The following is a 21,254-nucleotide window of genomic DNA, read 5'->3' on the forward strand; positions in this document are numbered from 1 at the left end:
AAAAAACAAAATCCAGAAAGCTGATTTGAAATAAGTTTCTGCTGAAACGGCATCATAAAGAAAGTTGACGTCCATCCAAACGACACTCATGAGGCTGATTTAGGAGACAGGCGGCCGAGTTAATCTACTTTACGATCGCCACAGAGGAGGATCTGATGAAGATGCAGAGTAGATCTAAAGTTGATGGCTGACTGAAGTTTATAAGGGATGATATGTAAAGCGGGCCGCTGTCTGACCAGAGAAATGGGGCTACATATAGCTTTGATAGCAAACACCATGAAAGGTTCCAGCTTTGCTCAGAACGACACAGTTCTGAGCGCAGCTTGCTAATCCATAACAGATTCTGGACAGATCAGATATGCGATATGCAACTTTGTAAGGTTTACATTGAACCATTTTTTAAGGGGCCGCTGTGGCTCAGTAGAGAGAGGGTTGTGCACTAACCAGAATGTCGGTGGTTCAATCCCCAAAACCTCCAGTCTGCAATCTGAAGGGACTTTGGCAAAGATATACCCAAGTTTCCCATGACGACTCTGAACGGTGTGTGATAAAGAAGATGCTGTGTACATTTGTATTATCAAAGCACTGTATGAATGTGTGTGTGACTTGTGCTGTTAAGCGCTTTGGGACTATTTACTTCAAAGGATACAGATTGTGACATTCACAAATCCCCTAAAACTAAGAAGAGCCTACCTCTGTCATATTCCGTTACTAATATCAACGAAAACGAGTTTGGTGAAGTATAAAGAGGATGATTTATATGCATATAACTCAGAAAACTGCTATGATGTGCATGTTTTCTCAAAGGCAACAATACATCAGCACATTACCATTGTTCCAAGAACTAAGAGATGATAGCTTCAAGTACAGCAGTCAGCGTGATTGCATTTTTCTGCAACTCTGTTATAATTTGACCTAGATTTAGATGCTAGCTTTGAAATTCAGATTTGTCTTAATGCAAGGTTTTCATTTGCTCCTGACCAATAATGTGATCACTACCAAGCACCAGGTCTAAAGATGATGATTCTAGAAGATCTATGTCCAGTTTTGCATATTCAGACTCAACCAAGGGTCATCCAGAAGTCAGGTAAACACCTTCAGACTGTTTATAAAAATGTATATTGACTCCAGGTTCAGAATGTGAAGCCAATGCAGAAGTGCCTTGAGACCTACGTTCTCTTGAATGACCGTGAGAGGCTGACTCCGCTATTCTCTAAAGAAGTCTGTTTGAAAATGGACCTACATCTCACTTCGTTTATAACATCAGTGAACATACAGAGATTATGATCAATCTTTAGGTTCAAGTCTTCTCCAATACAGCAAGATGTTCAATTCACCATTCATGGTCCAGTCTATAATAAAATGGAGGATAAGTCATAGTATGCATTGGAGCTTAGTAGTGGCGCTGGCCAAAATGCCAGACTCAAGGCAATTCACAAACCAATGAGTGATGTGACTGTGGGTGTCCACTTGGTTCCCACCCGTGACCTAGGGTGTCAGCCCCAGGGTCTTTTACTGGATCTTGGTCAGATACCAGTTCAGGGATCCGTATCGTGTCCAGGCTGACTGAAGCCCTCCCCTCAAGCCAATTTGCCATAACTAGTTGTGCTGGAAGTATTAAGATTCACTTGAGTAAAATGAAATTCTAGCAAAAATAAAAATACTTAATAAAATAATATTTAATTTTGTAAACTTACCTCAGAATAAATGTTCTGATTTACTTTCCACCTCTGATAATAATGGTGAAGAGGGAGCGCAGCCGCAGGCCAAACCACTAAATCTGGCTGCAGATGAGTTATTGCTGGATCATCTCTTTGCATCTCATCTGTAGTCATACGATTCATGGAGTGAATGAGTGGTCCAGAGAATGTATAGCCTATAGACTCTGTAATGAGGTTTTCTGTGCGGCGAGTTTACTTTAACACAAGGTGAGACGCTCAGCGAATTGAGGATTACCTCAGAGTCAATCTGACGCTTTCTCTGTATTCAGCGAATCAGCCGAGATTTCAGCACGCACCACCCCCCCCCCCCCCCACCCCCCACCCCCCCCCCCGTAAAGCTGCCCTACAGGTGCCTCGCTTCTTCTATCGCACCACCAGCCAGGCACTGCTGAGCACATGCAGGAGACACAGGCAGGGATTTTGTCTGCAAGGTGACCTGTCAGTTCCTTGGCATCACCCAGGAGCTGGAGGAAATTGATGGGTAGGAGGGCACATGGAGGAAGGGCAAAGCTGGTCCACACGTTCCACTTTAAATGTCATCAGGAAAAAAAGACTGTCCTGTCTATCCCGATGTACTCAACGGTGTCTGGCGTCATAGTAACCTCACTGGACCGTAAGGAAGGTGAGTGGAGAATGGATAAAGTTATATTCATGATGTAGTTATACTGCAAGTGGGAAAACAGCACCTCCATGAAGTCTGATGAGTTTCTCTGTTATGCTGTGACACTGCCTGAGGGAATCAGAGAGGGACACTTTACAAGTCATCAGCCTTCACAATATATTCCGGTAACTTGGCAGGAAAGAAAAGTTTTTGTTGATATAAACTGCATATAGCATATCAATATATATTTGGCATATTCTGAATAAAAAACTGTATAGGTCTGTGGTAAAAATCTGTCAAGTGTGATTGCTCCACTGACTTTCAAAATAAAACCCATGGTGCCATCTAGTGACTGCACGCAGGCCCACAGCTGATTGGCTCATGTATATAAACCGCCACTGGAGGGCAGCATTTGTTTTTCAGACAGCTCTACCAAACTTTATCTGTGTATGTGAAAAGTAAAATGTGTGGAATATATGTGGAGAGGTGTCATTTACATTTTATTCAAATCAATTTACATCCACACAAAGAGGGAAACGACATGTAGACTCAGCTCCAGGCTCCTGTGGACTCATCCTGCAGCCGGTCTTTACTCGGCTCACTGCAGGTCACTATTAGAATTCTAGAAAGAAAGCTGCTACCATCATCACCACAGACTAAGTAACCAGCCCATTCCAAACAGATGTTTTTTGTTTAACTTATTGTTTAATGATGAAAACAAATTTTTGTTAGTTTATTTAAAAAACATCATTCATGTTAAAACCTTTTCAGCAGGTCTACTGTGACGTTCTGTGCATCAAAATCTTTACTAACCTAACATGGTCATTGTGTTGTTGTGAATATATAGAAAAAATAACAATAAAATACAAAGACTCTTGTTTACTTTACTTAATGAGCATAAATCTACATATGACACATCAAACATTATACTATCAAAAAAAGTTTCATCAAGTTTTCTGCAGTCTGATGAGGTTGGTGACATAAAGTCTATCCTAGGCACAGTGGCTTCGCACACTGTCATCATGTACATACAACAACAGCAGTTGGATTACCAGTTCTTTCTTTCCCTGAACAAGTGAAGCTCACTATGACTTTTAGGTTTGGTCTCAAGACAAAGTTGATGTTTTACTTTCACCTGATGAGAAACAGCATGAGAAACAGAGGTCGGCTACAGACGTCAATCAACATCTCTAAATGAGGAGTAGTGTATATAATTGGACGAATATCTCGCTCTTATTGAGGTCTTCCCCTTGTAGAGTGTCGTGTAACATACCACAGACATAGCCAGGGACACAGTGGCTAAAAGTTAAATATCAGTTTTGGTACTTTTTGTGACTCGAGCTAGTGTGAATACAAAAAAAATCAAGAAGATAACTATATTTTAAAGCTACAGTACATCATCTCAGTCATGTATGCAGACATACATATGGCTTTGTGTATGGTACAGGACATGAAAAAGTACAGTATATATCCACAGTGTAGCCATATATGACATTATTACCTCCACGGAGGAGGTTGTGTTTTCATTAGTGTGTCTGACTTTTAGCAGGATTACTCCAAAGCTACTGAACTGCAATGACCTTTTGTGATGAACCCCAGGAAACATTTGGAAGCAGAAGGGGCCCAATCCAGGAATGTTTTTGTCATTGTCTTTAGCATGATGAGATAGTGTGAGTGGTAGAAAGCAAATAAGGCCATTTTTGAGAGCAGCAACCAGAGTGTAAAGTTGTGCGACACCTGATTCGGGTCAGATTCTCATGCTGTCTACATTACGTAGGTGGAGATGTGTTTGTGCAGCATCGTTACCATCTGTTCTGAGCCGTTTAAAGGCCAGAGTTTTCTGGCAGTATTCTATTCTTTCAAACTGCGACCGTTTCGGTGCTGAGAGCGATGTCGCTTCTCACAGGAGTTATTGACCCTCGCTCTAGAATCTGGACACGTCAGGACAGCGGTGGGACAATCCGGTTGTTAATCGCTGGTTAATACTCAGTCACGCAGTCAATCAGTGCAGTATTCTATGGAGGTATTTCTCTGGGTCCCTCTCTCCTCCTCTTCTCAGTCCTGAGCCGACCCTGACTGGTCTCCCAGAAGTCCCTGCTGGGCTGTGGCCCTCACCGAGTGCCCCCGTGGCCCCCGCAGCTCTTCCTGTGGTCCCTACAGGGGAGTGTAAAAGTGGCTCTGGACTGCTGTGTGCTCCTGCCTCAGAATCAATCTCCTCTCCTGCGTCCTTCCCCTGGCCGCTTGCCGAGCTCTCCCCAATCCTTCACAACAATGATGGGTTTGTTAAAACAATATACGAATTGTGAATGTATAAGAAATATACGTTTTTGAAAGCAGCGTTTCTACCTGAGGTGATTGAAGGAGCGTAGCCAGCGTGACTCCAGAGCATCCCTCCCGCTGCTCCTTAGCCCTCTGCGGTGGGTTCGGGACCTCAGTCCCATCAAGGCCTGAGCCAGCTCAGCCTCATCTCTTTGGCCCCAAACCAGCTCGGCCCTCTGCTCCGCATCCTGGTCCCCTGCTGCCCTGAACAGTCTCTGGAGCTGCCACAGATTCACGTTGCTGAAGATGTTCCCTGAACCGGTCTTCCTGCTCCTCCTCTCGGCCAGCCTCCACAGCGGGGGGGGGCCCGCCACCCTGGAGGACGGTGGGGAGGCTGGTCCAGGATCCATCCGGAGTAGGACAGGGGGAACGTGGCATATAATGACTCGACTCTGTGCAGAAGAAGAAAGAGTTTCAGCTTGTTAGGATTGGTTTGCGACGGTGAAAATCACAAAAACAACAACAGAAGCCAGCACGCGGTGAAGAGAACAGCACTGGGAAGGTGGGTCACCACACCAGCAGGAAACTGTCACAATGAAACACGGCCAATCAGCCACAGGTCCTCTGCTCTGATTCCTTAATCCCACTTTAGGAAGCGCGATGAGCTGTGCTTCAAAGCCTCTTAAACTGCAGAAGGGAACGTCATCTCTCTTCTCCCCTCAGAAGAGTTTAAGTGAGACATGAACAGAGAGACATTAGCTGAGTGACCATCATCACACTGAGATCACTTACACAGTCGAGGACGAACCACGATTCACATGAAATAAAATAAAACTGGAGACACTGAGGATGTAAAGCCATTGATTAACATGAATGAATCTTATCATGGGATCAGCTTGACATGAAGCCAGAAGTGTTCCCATGTCTCAGATGAATTTCCCACGTTAGGATTTCTACCCAAATTCTGAAACATTTCATTAACCCAAACGTCTGCCTTGGGATTCCTCCAGTTTTGCAATTAGAGTCTTACAGCCGTGGTAAGGCCAACTTTAAAAACACTGATTTTGCTATTCATTGTATTAGGTATTACCGTATCAATGTCACATAATTGTTATTTTAAGTTTAAAGACAGATTTTTGATTCAGAGTGAAGGTTGCTTGCAGTTCTAAACTAGTCTGTGTGAGCAGAGAATGCCGAACACCTGATAAACCTGAGGTCAGTCATGTGTTATCTTTCCTCACTGTGCTCACACAATGAATAGGCATTAAACCAATGTATATACTGGACTTTTGTTATACTGCTATTGATTAAAATAATACTACAATAATTTCTGATATTGTTTTATCGCCCGGTCCAGGCAAAAATTCACCTTATTTCCAGGTTACATATTCTTTGTTAGATAAGCTTCAGCCCCTACTTTATACATTAGACCAATTTGTTCAAGTTTCATAACTGTTATGTTAACATCCCAGAATGATGTGAACACACTTCTAATATATATTTATATCTATCCAGCAATGTGAGGGAAAACATGACAATCAACCTTAAGGCAGGAATTGATACGTTAAACTGGTTATTAGATGGCCATGCTTGTTTTGTTAAAGTACACAGCCTGACATACATTACTGCATCAGAAGTAGGTTAACACACACTAAAAGTGAACGCCACGGGCTTCTCCATTCTCCCCCTCCTGCTGCTGTTTGGTCAGTCAGCTGTTGCTGTGAGAACTGTACACAAACCTAATCCCCTGCAAAAAATAAGAACGTCCAAATAATCTCTGGAATGTTGCAGATCGTTGCATTTCGATTAAGAGCAATGCACCGATTGGACCAACTCACAGTAACCTAGATACTGCCGAGTTCCATTGTTCTGCGGGTAAAAGGCACAGAATAGAAATCACGTTGGAGTCATGTGAGGAATGGAACTCACCCGATGATCGAGCGATGTTTCCAACCAACTTTGGTCCTATCGCATGGCCGCTTCTTCTCCAACACGAAGCGACGGAATAGACTCAGGAGGTCCGTGTGTTTACCTGCAAACACTTTCTGTCCTTGAGTCCTCAGTCGATCACAAAGCAGGGTCATAGAATCACCAATCAGGGGACGGCTGTCTCCTGGTCCCGCCCCTTGAGCCTTGGAGAGACGCTTAATTTCGACCAACCACGGACAGGGATTGGAGGAGGCGGGGTTTGTGTTTAACCGAGCACGTAGGGCGTGCGCGCGCTCTGCAGTCGCTGAAATCCATTGACGTCAATTGGGCCTGGGCTGGCACGAGGAGCGTCTGTCAATTATATGAGAGGGAAACATCACGTGAGCATCCTGCGCTCACAGGATGACGCACGATGGGCCCTGAACTCACCACTGCTGGAACAGAGCTCACTGTATTTTATATAGTAATAATTATGTCTTTATATTCATGTCTATTCAAAACAGCCATTACATCGATGACGGCTAAATAGAGGTAAACAAAACACCAAGAAGCAAATCAATACAATTCTGTTTTAAAAAACACAAAAATTATATTATAGAAAATACAGAAAACAATGTTTAATTGATTTGATTTGAATTATGAAAATAATCTGGCCCTCTCTGTGAATTGTGAACCTGTTCCCCCCCCCCCCCCCCCCCCCCCTAGGTGCACCACTGATATTCAGATATTGTTGCAATTTGAAATCTCAACGTTTGAACTGAGTGAATGTCTCATATAAAGTAAAAAACTATATATATATATATATTTATATACCACAGGCCTCATGTTATTAGGACACTTGGCGGATGTCACAGTGGCGGTTGTCACAGTCACTTCCCCACTCTATGCAAATGAACACCTAATTGAGCATGGATGTTGGACATTTCATTGGCCCCTCTGTGTACATTGTGGCCCCTTTATGGCCCCTGATCTAGAAAATCCTAGATCCACCCCTGAAAGTCATATATTTAATTTTTTCTTTAATAACAATATATACTACAGATTTCATGTAATTTTGACTCTTAGTTTTGTTTCACTGTGAAGTGTGAAAACCACTAACTCCGTGTTTTGTCTTGATAGACTTTCCCCATCACTTCTTACTTATTTACATAAAGCTCAGGAGGAGGGTCAGCACAGCAGCAGAGGAGGAGGAGGGTCAGCACAGCAGCAGAGGAGGAGGAGGAGGTGCAGGCTTCAAATTACAGGCCGCCCCCTCTCTCTCTCCTTGTGACCCAGCCCCCCAGCACACATCCAACAGAGGAAACGGAAAAGACGAAACACACAAGAGGCTTTTTCATTTCAAAATCCCGGGGCTGTGGAAGGAACAGAGAGTTCATCCTTTTCTTTTAAACCCAAACGTGTCCACTTTTAAGGAGGGGGGGGCTTCATCGTCCGACCTCAACCCGGACCCTTCCTCTGGCTTATTTATTTTCCCACATCTGTTTCTTTTTCCCCCAGCTGTTTGCAGCTGGCAGAGCACCCGCCCTGTTTGGGGGAAAAAAAAGAGTGATCGGAGGAGGAGAGAGAGAGAGAGAGAGAGAGAGAGAGAGAGAGAGAGAGAGAGAGAGAGAGAGAGAGAGAGAGAGATGGCACCCCAACCTCCCCAGCCTCCGCAGGTGAGGAAGAACATGCTGAAGTTCCTCCGGAGCTTCTTGGGGATCAGCCGCATCCTGCAGATCGTGTTCGGCGCCGGGCTGTGGGTCACCATCGCCGCCAACAAGTACGAGGGCTCCATCCACTTCGTGCTCTTCGTGGCCGTGCTCTTCTGGCTCCTCACCCTCGGCCTCTTCTTCATCACGCTGCTGGACAAGCAGGACCTGGTGCCGCTGCTGGGCGGGGAGCGGTGGCTGTGCACCAACCTGGCGCACGACGTGGCCGCCGCCGCGCTCTACCTGCCGGCCATCGGCGTCATGATCTACAAGACGGACCGCACCTCGTACTGTAACATGGATGTGTACAAGCACTTCTGTCTGTACAAGGTCTACCTGACGGCCGCCGTGTTCGCCTGCCTCTGCTGCGTCTCCTACCTCCTGTCACTGGTGTACGGGGCGCGCAGGAGGTGCAGCGGCGAGCAGACGGTCATCTGATGCTGGGGCTGGAGAGGTGTGCTGGAAGAGGGATCCACACCAAGATGAGGAATAGTTCACTTCACTGTAATTCAACCCAACGGCTTCTCCAAATCTCAGATCCATCCCTTTTGTCTCCCCACAGCTCAGTGATGAGGCAGCATCAGTCTGTGGCCTTATGTGTTTCTGTGTTGCTGACATGATAACATTCCAACATCTTCTGGTAAATGGGGCCTAGATACCCAGGATGAGAGTCTGACTGGAGTTAGTTGGTCAAAGTAAAACTCTTTTGAAATGTTTGTGTCCCCTCTTGCGTATTATCGACTAACTTAATGTCTCCCCCCTCTCACAGAATCATTATAATGTTCCTGTCGGGGTTTATTAGAGTGTTTATGCAGTGAGTTTACAGCACAGTGCCTTAACACGATGTGTTTTGTAGATAACTCCTGGAATCCCAGGTTTCACACTTTAGTCTCCTCAAACCAAACCGTTATCCTTAGTGATGTGACAGCATCACTCACAATCAGTCTGTGGCCTTAAAGTCAGTGTGTTTATGGGTTTGTTGACTTGTAAACAGCCAAGCAGCTTTTGGTGAAGAGTCCTCGATACCCAGGATGAGTTTTTGTTAGGAGGGCAAAGTATTCTTCTTCTCTGTGAAGGCACAAGTCTTTGTCCCCCAGTCGTTTATCATTACTTTTATCGACTAATCTAATCTCTATCCCCTCTTACAGAATCATTATAATATCCCGGTTGGGACCTATTATAATGTGTATGCTGTAAGTCTACAGTACAACGCCTTAACATGATGAGTTTTGTAGATTTGTGTTGGTACTCAGTAGTTTTCGCAAGGGGACTATTTTCGATATCTTTATATAAATATATTTTGTATCTGTTTATATGTTTTGTACGAAAGCAAACTGAAGTGAAATGGACTAATTTGCGACCATCCTGTTGACCTTGCAGCTCTGTTTTTGTTTGGTGTCACTCTGTTGCCTACAGTTTTATCAGTGTCGTCTGTTAGAATGCTGTTTATCAACAAGGTTGTGACGACAACAGACCGATAACGTGGATGGGACTGGTGCTACGATGTCTATGCTGATCCCAAAGTATTTATCATGTAAAGCCAAAGAGCCAAAAAGAGCAAGAATAAAGAGGAGTAAGTCAGAGACAGTGAGATTTTTCTTTGGCCCTGACTGTGTTTTTATTCTTATACGTGTTTCAGACAAGGAAAATGTTTTTTGAATCCTTATATAATCCTTTTATTTGACTAGAATTTAAACAAAGAGCTGGGCTGTGTGCACAGATTGTGCGTTTGGTGGCTTTTCCCAAATGAGACACAGATTTAGAGCGACGGAAGCCCTCGAGCCCTTCCTGTTGGGAGATAAAAGCCCTGGCCAATCAACACAGATCATTTATAAGATTTACCACTTAACCACATGAAAGACACAGATCCTTTCAAGTAACCTGAGCTGCAGACAAGGGAGTCGCTCACACGTGCACATGCACATGCACAGACAACGTGTACGCATGTGCTGTACGGTAGAATATTTGTCGCTTGAGAGTAATCAAACGTGTGTGTGTGTGTGTGTGTGTGTAATCTGGGAAAGGGCTTGTTCTTACCGGAACAGTCTGTTGGGGTTCTGGAGGTGGTCTAACTCGCAGCCAATGAAAGCAAAGCCAAGCAGCAGAAGATGATTCAGTGTCTCATCTATTCCAGGCAGCGTGCAGCTCTGAAGAACATACAGCAGGACACGTTGCTGTGCAAGCACCCGAAGCCACATGGTGAAGACTCCGTTTGATCACCTTCAAGAAAGTACCATTAATGTGTGTGAACGGCTGTGTGACATTGTGTGTCTCTGCTATGCACACTTGTTGCTGGCATTGGGAACAGGATTGTGGTGAAACAGGATGCTGATTATAAAAATAACAAGTGAGCACACATTTCCTTTTCGGGGCATTTGTCAGCCGTCTTTGAAATGGAGTCACGGGTTAAAGAGTTGCATTATCCCTGCTCCAGAAACACACGCAAGAATCATAGCCGGCGAAACAAGTGTGCATAAATTACATTTTAGAAACAGCAGCAATAATACAAATATATGCAAGATAAGCGGTAAGTATCAGTATAATTACAGCTGCCCGAGAGCAAAAATAGGTAATTTTAGTGAGAGGCGTAGGGAAATAAAAACAAAATACAGGCTTTGATGCTTCCAAAAATATTTGATATCATAGACTTATTTAGTTCCACATTTTAGCCTCTAAAAATGACCAAATACAGTTTGTTCTTCAGTGATTAATCATGCTGAACTGTACATTATGTCATCCTTTATAGATAAGTGATGTCTCTATGCAGTGACGATAGTAGGGAAGTATGTGTGTGAGTGTGTGTGTGTGTGTTTGTGTGTGTGTGTGTGTTGAGAGCAAAGTGACATCTGTGCCTGGAGTTACAGGAGTGGAAGGGTTAATGTCAACCAGCTGCAGCTCCACGATATAAATCTAGCACGTCTAAAGGAGGAAAGCAGCCGTCCCCCCCAAAAAGGCTCACACACACACACACACACACACACACACACACACGCACACACACACACACACACACACACACCCACACCCTTTCCCCCTCACGCACCCTTTCCCCCTTTGAGATTTCCACAGAAGTGTTGTCCGTGTCCACGTGTCGGTGTCTGCAGAGACAGCGCTGTATACAGCCAGATGGAGACGGACAACACACGATCCAGAGAGTTTGATATTGAAAGTAACCAGGGAGGCTGAATCATTTCTTAAATGTTTGGAAAGCTCACAACAATAGCATGTGCTGACAATTAAGACCAGAAAATGATTCTCCAACTTAAACCTGAAAGTCCTTCTGAGCATGCAGGCTCCTCTATGACCACAGAGGCCATGTTTGATCAGGTTTGTCAGTTTGCTCCATGAGCCCATTTCAAATTGAACACTTGAATTTCACATCAATAAGAAACTTTCACATGGGGCTGAAATCTCCTGTTGCCTCCTTACTCCATAAGAAGGGTGTGGGCTGAAAGTGAGGCTGTTTTTCCCCTCAGCGAAACACACACAGTAAAGAAAACTCTGATACTCTAAGTTGGTATTAGGACATATAGAGGCAGGCGGTTCTCTGCAGTGCCCACTGTGTCATATTTACTTTGGTTACTCAACCAAAGAGACATTTCCTGTGTGAGCTCTCCCGCCCGTCTGCAAGAGCCCCAACGTTCAGCAGTCGTTGTGACTTCTTCAAATGTTCTCACTGGCTCTCAAAGAGAATATAGCATGGATACCGTTGCCATGGATTGATGGGAAATTATAAAGAAAAAGTCAATTCGATTCAAATGTCCCTGGCAGAAAATCGAAAAAGTCAGTTGCGAGGTCTAAATGGACAATGACATGACTGTGACTCACTGCTTTAATTAAATGGCTGGCGAGGTTGAGAAATGGCAAGAATGTCTCTGCTTCTGCTCCCGCAAAAGAAGTTGTGAAAAATATTTTTCTTTTCTTGCTTCTTCCTCCCGAAATAGTACACGACACAGTATGAGCTGCAGAACAGCATCAACAGAGCTGCCAGACACAACATGTTTGTTTTTCTTTTCCCAGGACAGATGGGGGCCGTGAAAAACTTAAATAATAATGTCATACCCATACACACTGGAAGGGTGATTGACTACTGTGAATTAATCTTTTCCTAAGTGATTCCAGTCTAAGGGATGATGAACAAAATCCAGAGCTTTTGTGCCAAATGCTCTGTGTTCCGCCCAAAGATAATATGAAGCTCACAAAGTCTGAATTAGTCAAATCCACTTGGTTATTTTAATTTACAGCATTAATTTGTGCAAGATTTCCTTTTTCTCTTTCTGTGTCTACACTGAGGTCCAACAAGAAAACACTGTGTGAAGGTACAGGGGAGATTTGCTTTGAAAACAACTAAAGCCCTGTATTTTTAATGCACAGAACCAGGACTTTGGGTTTATCCCCAATCGCTTACATTGTGTCAATGACGCCATTATTTTGAGACATCTATATATATATATAGTGCTGTATAACCTGAATGTATGACTTATACTACAAATTAAATACAGGGTAAATATGTTGTGGATTGAATGATCCCTATATAATCCCTGTTTTAATTTGCTTTGTTTTCAGCCAGAGTCGGTTGTTGCACACAGTTTACTGAACCAGGTGAGTTAGTTGGTGAGAGCCCACTCAGCCATATTGGACTGGAACAGCTTGGCCTTCTTTAGGATAGAGCACTTCCACTGGAAAATACCCACCAGGAATTTGTGTGTGGGTAATTCCCAGAGGAAGTGCCCCATCCTTCCCCAGAGAGTCTGGCTGCTTTCCTGCTGAGAGTCCGTGTCTCTCATCTAGTTTTTTGGGAGGCCAACATGTAGGCACATGAAACATGAAAACACAGACGGGCTCACGCAGCAGAGCTCTGTTAACCACACTTTCGTCCCATACTGCTGAGATGCACATTCCATTAGAGGAGAGAGGGGCTGCATGGGAAAACAGATGCAGACTGGCAGAGCGAGTGAGGGGAAGATGTGCAGAAATGCTTCATCCCAGCAGGAGCTTGAGACATTTCCTGTCTGTGTAAAGGCATAAATGGGTACAGTGTTCCAGTAGTTTGGCTCTGACACTGGTCGGTTTATAGTTTCCTAACACGGTTAGTGGGATTACATATGCTCGGATGATACTTCTGAATAGGCACAGTGTTTAAAGGTCGAGGCGGCTATGGTGGTGAGAAATCATGATGGGTATTTATAGAGCCTTGAAAACACCACAGCTTCCCTCACTCTGATCATAGCCAACATGTTGAGAGTGTGTGAGTGTGTGAAAGAGTCTGAGAGAGTTATAGAGAGAGAGACCGTGGAGGGAGGGTGTGTGTTTGTGGTCACGTGGTGGATGAATTCACTCATTTCCTGTCTGACATTTAATGATTGTTGGCGTGTAATTACCACCTATCGCCACCTCTGTTATTCATCACCTGTGAGTTAAACCTCACTACAACATGATTCTAAAGAGGGAATTTGAAGTGATATGTAAAAATCAAGATGAGGCTCATGTCAAAAAGGATAAAAGTCTTTACGTTGCAGACAGTGCATCTTCAGTCCAGTGCAGACAGACACACACTGGGAAGTAAAACAAACATTCTTCCCAAGCCTCACTGTGCAGCTTCTGATGAAATCTTTCGTGGCTCTTAACTCGTTCCCAGCAACACAGGAGCCCAATTCCTCTGTTACACCGCACTGCTGTTGTAAGGCAAAACAGACAGAGGCGTATTTTCTCATGTGCATGTCCCCTTACTTTAATCTGGCAAAAAAATAAGAAAATGTGTCCACGACACTATAGAAAATTTTTTTAAAAAAGGCCTCTGTCAGGTTCATTTAGGTAAAAAAAAATTATATTCAATTAAAAAATAAATAATTGTTATATATATATTTTTTAATGTTGGATTTTATGTTGAGTTACTGTGAGTTACATTTATTTTCCTTGTGTTTACAGACTTGATGGGTGTAGAATACTTGTGATGAGTGGGTGGACTGGATGTATGTTGGTCCATCTAGGATCGATTAAACCGTTTAACACTAACTGTGAAAGTAAAAGTACTTTTAAACCTGCTTGTATTAAACAAGTATTTATACAGACAAGATATATATGATTATACATATACTTTATACCATTAATTGGAAATTCTATATAATTATTATATTGATATATAATTCTATATATATAGAATTATATAGAGTTTCCAATTAATTAATGGGCTCTAAAGATAATACAATTATTCATCCAATACATTTAATGCTATTGTGTGAATTTCTGTTCATCAAGCGACCAAAAGTTTACATGAGGCTTTCTTTTAAACACTTTTATTAAAAGATATATGTTCAAAACTCCCCACAAAAACATGTAAAACAAATTAATCTCATTTCCCAGTGGCCATTTCAATCTCTAATATTTAAAAAATGTAGAATTAAAGAATGACCCTGACTGCCCCTCACTCACACAGCACTATGCACATAGACCCACTAGAGGGCAGCCACTCATAATAATATCATTCTCCATAGTGTGAGTAAAAATGATAAGATGAGAACATGTAAAGGGATGAAAAGCCACAGAGCACACAGATGTTAAAATTACATTAACAGCATAAAATCTATTTTCAAGCGAAAACAAACTGTGAAGAACCTTTTTTAACAATTATTATATTTGGCGTCCTCTGAAAGCCTTTCAGCTCATTTACTCAAATACTGTTAATGACCTAAACCATAGAAAGGCAGAGTGTAAATTATGAATTAACTAAAATATAAATTCAACAATTTTTCTGTTCATCTGTCTTCACTCACTTTTTTTTCACTGGAACTTTTAAGCAAGGCTTTAAAATATATGTAGTAAAGTATAAAATATTTTCTCTGAAGTGTTTATCAAAAACAGCAAAAATGACACGGACACACACACGATACTTAGTCAATCTTCTTAATGTGCTTAGTTCCTCATGGCGATCAACAGGCAGTGTGGCCTAGTCGGTTTACCGTCAAGAAGGGCCAGGGATCAAATCCCACTCTCTCCCATCTTTAAGCTGGCAATATACTGAACTCTTAAACTTTGCAAAATTTCTCAAATTAATTGCAAAATATCTTACACTATCTAAATTAAAAAATAAAAAAATATAAAAACAGGAAAATTGTATTTAATATTAAAAAAATTAATAAAAAAAATGCGCGCGCAACTCCTGCGCAATGGGCTACTGCGCAGGATGTGCAATGGGCTTCTGCGCAGGATGTGCGCAATGGGCTTCTGCGCAGAAAGTGCGCAGTAGGCTTCTGCTTCTTTTTTTTTCTTTTTTTTAATTAATTTTTCTTTTATATTTAATTTTATATTTAATTTTATATTTAATTTTTCATTATCATCATCATTTCTCCGCGCTGGTTCAGGGGTAATGATGCTGGTCTTCACAGGTGACTGACCTACGCAAGCCTGTAGCCGCCACCCTGCCACAGGAGATTATGTGCTTGTGTGTGTGTGGCAACTGCGCTTCCCGGTTCTTCCCGGCACTACGCTACCGGTGCGTACCATGGTGCGAACAACCCAAGTAGTTAACATGGGCTGCTTTTCGCAGTACTTCTACCTGCGGTGCGTCCCCGGGATTAGAGGATGATGGTGTGACGTTAATGTATTGTTTTACATTGCATGTGTCACGTCATGATAAACCAGTCTCCTATGTCGCCTGTACCAGGAGCCGCCCCTGTCACTGGTTATCTTGGCTCGCTGTCTGGCCGGTAACCAGCCGTCCGGACCGCTCCGTGAAGAAGGAGGAGGAGATGTTTCTTTACTTGGAATGCGGCCACTTTATTTCTCGGATATACAGCAGGAGCAAGACTCGGATCACCTCTAGGTGCTCCGTCACTTCTCGTTAATATACACACACTTTTAGGGTCTTTTCCCACAATGCCCAGGTGCACTACGTCACACACTACAAACTTGCCTTAAAGGGGCAGGCCATACCTGCAACACAACAGCTCTAGGTCTCTTTTACAGATGGCAACAGAAAGCAGAGACGCAGACTCAGCAACTACATCCGAGATCCGATGCACTTTATTATTATCTGAGGGATTTTTACAAACTGTCTAATAAAGATTCCGACATTAAAGGCACTGGGTAGTGATGGATAAGGTTTTCTTTAACAAGTTAAGTCTTTCATTCTCACTTTCCACCTTAAAACTATGAAATGAACTGAACTATGAACTAGTTCAGAATTTAAATGGGGAACTATGAACGTGAACTATTCATGTTTACTTGTATGAACTGAACTTTGAACTAGTTCATGAGAGTTGTGAACTTGCACAACACTGATAGATAGATAGATAGATAGATAGATAGATAGATAGATAGATAGATAGATAGATAGATAGATAGATAGATAGATAGATAGAGATACACAAAAAAAGTCAATAAAAAACAACCACAGTGTGAAGGTCGAGAGCGGTCCGGGAGGTGACGCCCACCGCTCTCATTGGTAGACCAATACAATTTTGCCCGAATCTCACTGGACGTAAAAACCAGGAAGTGAGGAGGCAACCAATCTACGTTATAAAGCTCTTGACGGTTTGACAGCAGCGAGTGGACCTGACTGCTTCTCTCACCGGGAACTTGAGACTTCAACACAGGACTCATTCAAAGAGTTATTCAGATCATTCCTCACACTATCAGGATCCATCATGGCTGCCTACAAACTGGTGCTGATACGCCACGGAGAGAGCAGCTGGAACCAGGAGAACCGGTTCAGCGGCTGGTTCGATGCCGACCTGAGCGAGACCGGGGAGAAGGAGGCGAGGAGAGGTGGCCAGGCCCTCAGAGGTGAGCAGGACTCGGGTCACTTTTCATCCCGTTCTCCGATGTGATATCCCTACAAGCTGTGGACCATGCACACGTCTGTGGTTACATAACCGACCCCGCATGAGACCACAGACCGTCCTCCCTCCCCCCTGAGCCTGTAGGATCATGAGGGGCATGTGGAAACGTGCAGAAGTGATGATGTTATATGGATTCACTGGGGCACTGTTCAAACAGCAAAGGCCGGTGGTCTGCACAGGAATGTTACACAACAAATCAGTAAACTGTATTTGTTAGATGCTGATGAATCACTCACCTGCTTGTTGTTAATCAGCACAACGGGGAGGAATCAGTGAAGGAAATATACCACACAGGCCCATATTAGACCTCAATAAACCAGACTGCAATGTAGCCAGAGGGGCAAGCATTGGGTGAGAAATCGATTAGTGGATTGAAAGAAATGAAGCAACTATTATATAGCTACTCTACAAAAAAGGTCCACAAATATTATTGTCATTTCAGGTGTTTATTTATTTTCTGTCTATGATCTTACTGTCTATTTTGATCATTTTTATTTTATTAATATCTGTTTTTTATTTCTCATATGTCAGGTCGGCTATTTTACTGTTAATCAGGCATATATGAAGATATCAAACCTTATGAATACTGTTTTTCTTTATTCTCTTTTATATTTCATTGACTGATATTATAATAATAATAATATAAAGTATCTGCAAATTCATCTATAACTAAAGCACTTGTTATCTGCAGAACTGTTATATGTTTTCAGGGCTTTCAGAGCTTTTTCTTTACCCTCTTCATGGCATGATTTATATATTATTTTTAATCCAACCTGTTAATACTTGTTGCTCCCAGAAGGCGTGGTGTGGAGGAATTTTGGCTGAAAGAACACGCCACAGAATTTAAGTTGTTTTATCTACTATGGTCTAAGTACATTCAACCCCTGTGTCCCCCTCTCTCACAGATGCTGGCTATGAGTTTGACATTTGCTACACTTCGGTGCTGAAGCGGGCCATCAGGACACTGTGGCTGGTCCTGGACGGTATTGACCAGATGTGGGTGCCGGTGCACAGGACCTGGCGGCTCAACGAGCGCCACTACGGAGGCCTGACGGGTCTGAACAAGGCAGAGACCGCTGCCAAGCACGGAGAGGCTCAGGTGAAGATCTGGAGACGATCCTTCGATATTCCTCCTCCCGTCATGGGCCCAGATCATGACTACTACCCTATCATCAGCAAGGTAAGATATGGTATCTGCAGCACAGACACACAAACAATGAGCTTTGTTCACCTGTGGGGAAAAAAATGGTTTTGGACACATTAACCGACTGGATCAACTAAGTCCACATGTACAGAACAAAGAGGAGGCATGACGACAACAGATCTCTGCAGTCAGTGGCCATGAATGAATGAGACCTGAAGAATGAGAGATTTAAGGTCATGTGTCTCACTCTTTTTTGCCTGCAGCACGGTTACCATATATAAACAAATGTGTTACACCGATGAAATCTCACAGCCACAGTAAAGATTCAGCCGCATACTATTTGCTGATGCTATTACCTCATAGTGCCTGCAAGGTGAGTTAATATACAACTGGCAAGAATGAGTTCTGCAAGGTTCAAGTTCAAAGTTCACGTGGTAGTGCTCAACTGATCACATGTTAATCGCCCCTCACAGAGGCGGCAGACCTTAAGGTATAATAATCCTGTAGTGGAGGTAGTCTATCAGTGATCATGATGTGTTATTATAAGCTGATTCTTTCATACCTCCAAATGACAATGAATGAAAAAAAATGTCCCCAGCATAGACAGTGCGTCTCCACTTCCTCCTGTTGCACAAGAATAAAGCTAAAAGATCCCTGATATGGGTGCGATTGTGGAGCGGATTCAAAGTATTCAGGTACAAGCACTCGACCAATCATGAGTCAGTCTCAGCTGTCCATCATAACGCTTCATAGGATCAAATTTATAGCCTCAAATTACTAATCAAAACAATTGCTTGACATGTTATTCAACATTTTCCTCAGGTCCACTTTCCATCAGCTAACATAGACCAAGATGATTTGGCTTGACCTTTGAGAAGCTGTCATCGTGTACATCTTTATATTTTGTGTATGGTCCCCAGATTGAACATTGAAACTATTTGCTGTTTACACAATATCTCAAACACGGCTTTACTTGTGTCTCAAATACATCTCACATTTGAACATTTATTTATCTTCAGAATCACCAGCAGGACACAAATCACTAGATTTCAGCAGAGCATCTCTGTTCTCAAATAGGTGTACAATCCCTTTCTGGAGAAGAATATGTTTATATATTTACAAACTGATTGTCGTCCTGGCAGGATCGTCGCTATGCGGACCTGACTGACGAGCAGCTTCCCTCCTGCGAGAGCCTGAAGGACACGATCGCACGGGCGCTACCCTTCTGGAACAACGAGATCGCCCCTCAGATCAAACAGGGCAAGAGGGTGCTCATCGCCGCCCATGGAAACAGCCTGAGGGGGATTGTTAAGCATCTGGAGGGTGGGTGGCACTCTGATTCCACTTTACTTAAGAAGGTGTTGGTGATGGAGTTCTGTTATTTCCAGAACTGTAAAATACAGTTTATCATCATCATGTTCTTAAACTCTGGCACAGAGACGTTATATTGTAAAGAATCTTGGTAAAGAAAATGGTTAATGCCACCAACCGTTGTGGTGTTCTAGTGACATCAGCTGTATTGATCCCCACAATGTGTAACTGTTGTGTTTGTGTGCTGCCACCTGCAGGAATGTCGGATGAGGCCATCATGGAACTGAACCTGCCCACTGGCATCCCCATCCTCTACGAGCTCGACAAAAACCTGAAACCTGTGAAGCCTATGCAGTTCCTGGGAGACGAGGAGACCGTACGTAAGGCCATGGAGGCCGTGGCTGCTCAGGGGAAGGCCAAGAAGTAAAGTAATGGCAGAACAAACACCGCTCTCTGTGGGTTCGAGTACCGACTGGCCTCAGATTAGTGTTTTCGTTTCCAAGTCCTAATTTATTTTTGGATGATCTACCGTAGACTGTTGTCAGAGACGACCTCACTCTACAAGAACAGTGCAACGAGAGTATATGGTGAAGGGATTGGATATATTAGAGAGCCACAGTTCTCAGGAGATTGTAAGTAATTTTTGCCAAAATGGACGATCGTGGTTTTAACCATAAATGAGGAAGCATTGAACTGAAATCAACAGTATAACTGAAAAAAAAAGAGTTTCTTAATTTGAATACTTGAATATTTAACTAATGGCCTTAGTAAGTTAAACATTCCTGTTTGAAATGGATTAAATATTTTAAAGTATTGTTAGATAAGAAGAGTAAAATCCTTGCTGTGAACAAAGACTGGGAAATGTGTACAGAATCATTTGGGAGACATGAATAATGAATCTAACTTTTCCAAGCATGTTATTGATGCATTCCAGTGATAAAGGGACGTAATTTTCACAATCTCTTGAAAGCAAGGTCTGTTTTTTTACAGCTGTTTGTGCAACATCCTCGCGTGTTGTCACTGCCTGTGTTGTGACAATTTGTGCTCTTCTTTCTATGTCTCACCAAGTTTGGTCATTTTGAACCACTACTTCACGATCAGCCTTCCACTGCACAAGTATTTCATTTATTTGGATTCTACTCCACCTGTTAAAATCATATTTAACTGATGATTTAAAAAAGTCTACATTTACCACCTTTGGTCTGTCCTTGCCTCTTGGTGTCATGTCATGTATTCCTGTGCCTCTGCCTCCTCAAGTAGATCATTGCATCTGGCCTCACAGAATTGTGAAGCAGCAGAGGTGGTTTTAGGTGTCTGTGAATGGAGCATCCAATTACTGTGTGTCTTACAATATTTTCACTTTTCCTAAGGAAATGTACTTCCCTCTGTGTTGATTAAATGAACCCTGGAAGCTCTAATGTAATAAATGTGCACTTGTCCAATTCCAAATCAATACTTGTGTTTATCTTCTTATTTATTTGGTAATGTAAGAACAAAAAATCAATCAATCAAATTTTATTTGTATAGACCATATTCACAAATTACAATTCGTCTCATAGGGCTTTAACATGGTGAGACATCCTCTGTCCTAAACCCTCAGCAAGAGTAAGGAAAAACTACTTAAAAAAACTCTGTTAACAGGGTAAAAATACGTAGAAACCACAGAGAGAGCCACATGTGAGGGATCCCTCTCCCAGGACGGACGAAAGAAGGGAATTATAATATTACATTATAAAATGTGTCAGGAAAGACATCAAGGAA

At 42.8% G+C, this 21,254-nt stretch overlaps 3 protein-coding genes across 3 annotated transcripts; 2 read left to right on the plus strand and 1 right to left on the minus strand.

Moving 5' to 3' along the window:
* Nucleotides 1-3,186: 3,186 nt before the first annotated feature.
* Nucleotides 3,187-10,487, minus strand: LOC128453405 (arginine vasopressin-induced protein 1). The gene is made up of 4 exons (XM_053436296.1): nucleotides 10,236-10,487; nucleotides 6,511-6,861; nucleotides 4,669-5,033; nucleotides 3,187-4,583 (listed from the first exon to the last, which is right to left on the minus strand). The coding sequence occupies exons 3-4, from the start codon at nucleotides 4,989-4,991 to the stop codon at nucleotides 4,325-4,327; spliced, it is 582 nt and encodes a 193-aa protein (XP_053292271.1). The 5' UTR covers nucleotides 4,992-5,033; nucleotides 6,511-6,861; nucleotides 10,236-10,487; the 3' UTR covers nucleotides 3,187-4,324.
* Nucleotides 7,710-9,796, plus strand: marveld1 (MARVEL domain containing 1). The gene has a single exon (XM_053436297.1). It carries the CDS (start codon nucleotides 8,136-8,138, stop codon nucleotides 8,634-8,636), a length of 501 nt encoding a protein of 166 aa, XP_053292272.1. The 5' UTR covers nucleotides 7,710-8,135; the 3' UTR covers nucleotides 8,637-9,796.
* Nucleotides 10,488-16,684: 6,197 nt separating the features above from the next.
* LOC128453569 (phosphoglycerate mutase 1) lies at nucleotides 16,685-20,946 on the plus strand. Its single transcript, XM_053436536.1, has 4 exons — nucleotides 16,685-16,982; nucleotides 17,944-18,218; nucleotides 19,325-19,505; nucleotides 19,751-20,946. The coding sequence occupies exons 1-4, from the start codon at nucleotides 16,844-16,846 to the stop codon at nucleotides 19,918-19,920; spliced, it is 765 nt and encodes a 254-aa protein (XP_053292511.1). The 5' UTR covers nucleotides 16,685-16,843; the 3' UTR covers nucleotides 19,921-20,946.
* The last annotated feature ends 308 nt before the right edge of the window (nucleotides 20,947-21,254 follow it).

This window comes from Pleuronectes platessa, chromosome 12, assembly GCF_947347685.1.
Source record: "Pleuronectes platessa chromosome 12, fPlePla1.1, whole genome shotgun sequence".
Taxonomy (NCBI): domain Eukaryota; kingdom Metazoa; phylum Chordata; class Actinopteri; order Pleuronectiformes; family Pleuronectidae; genus Pleuronectes; species Pleuronectes platessa.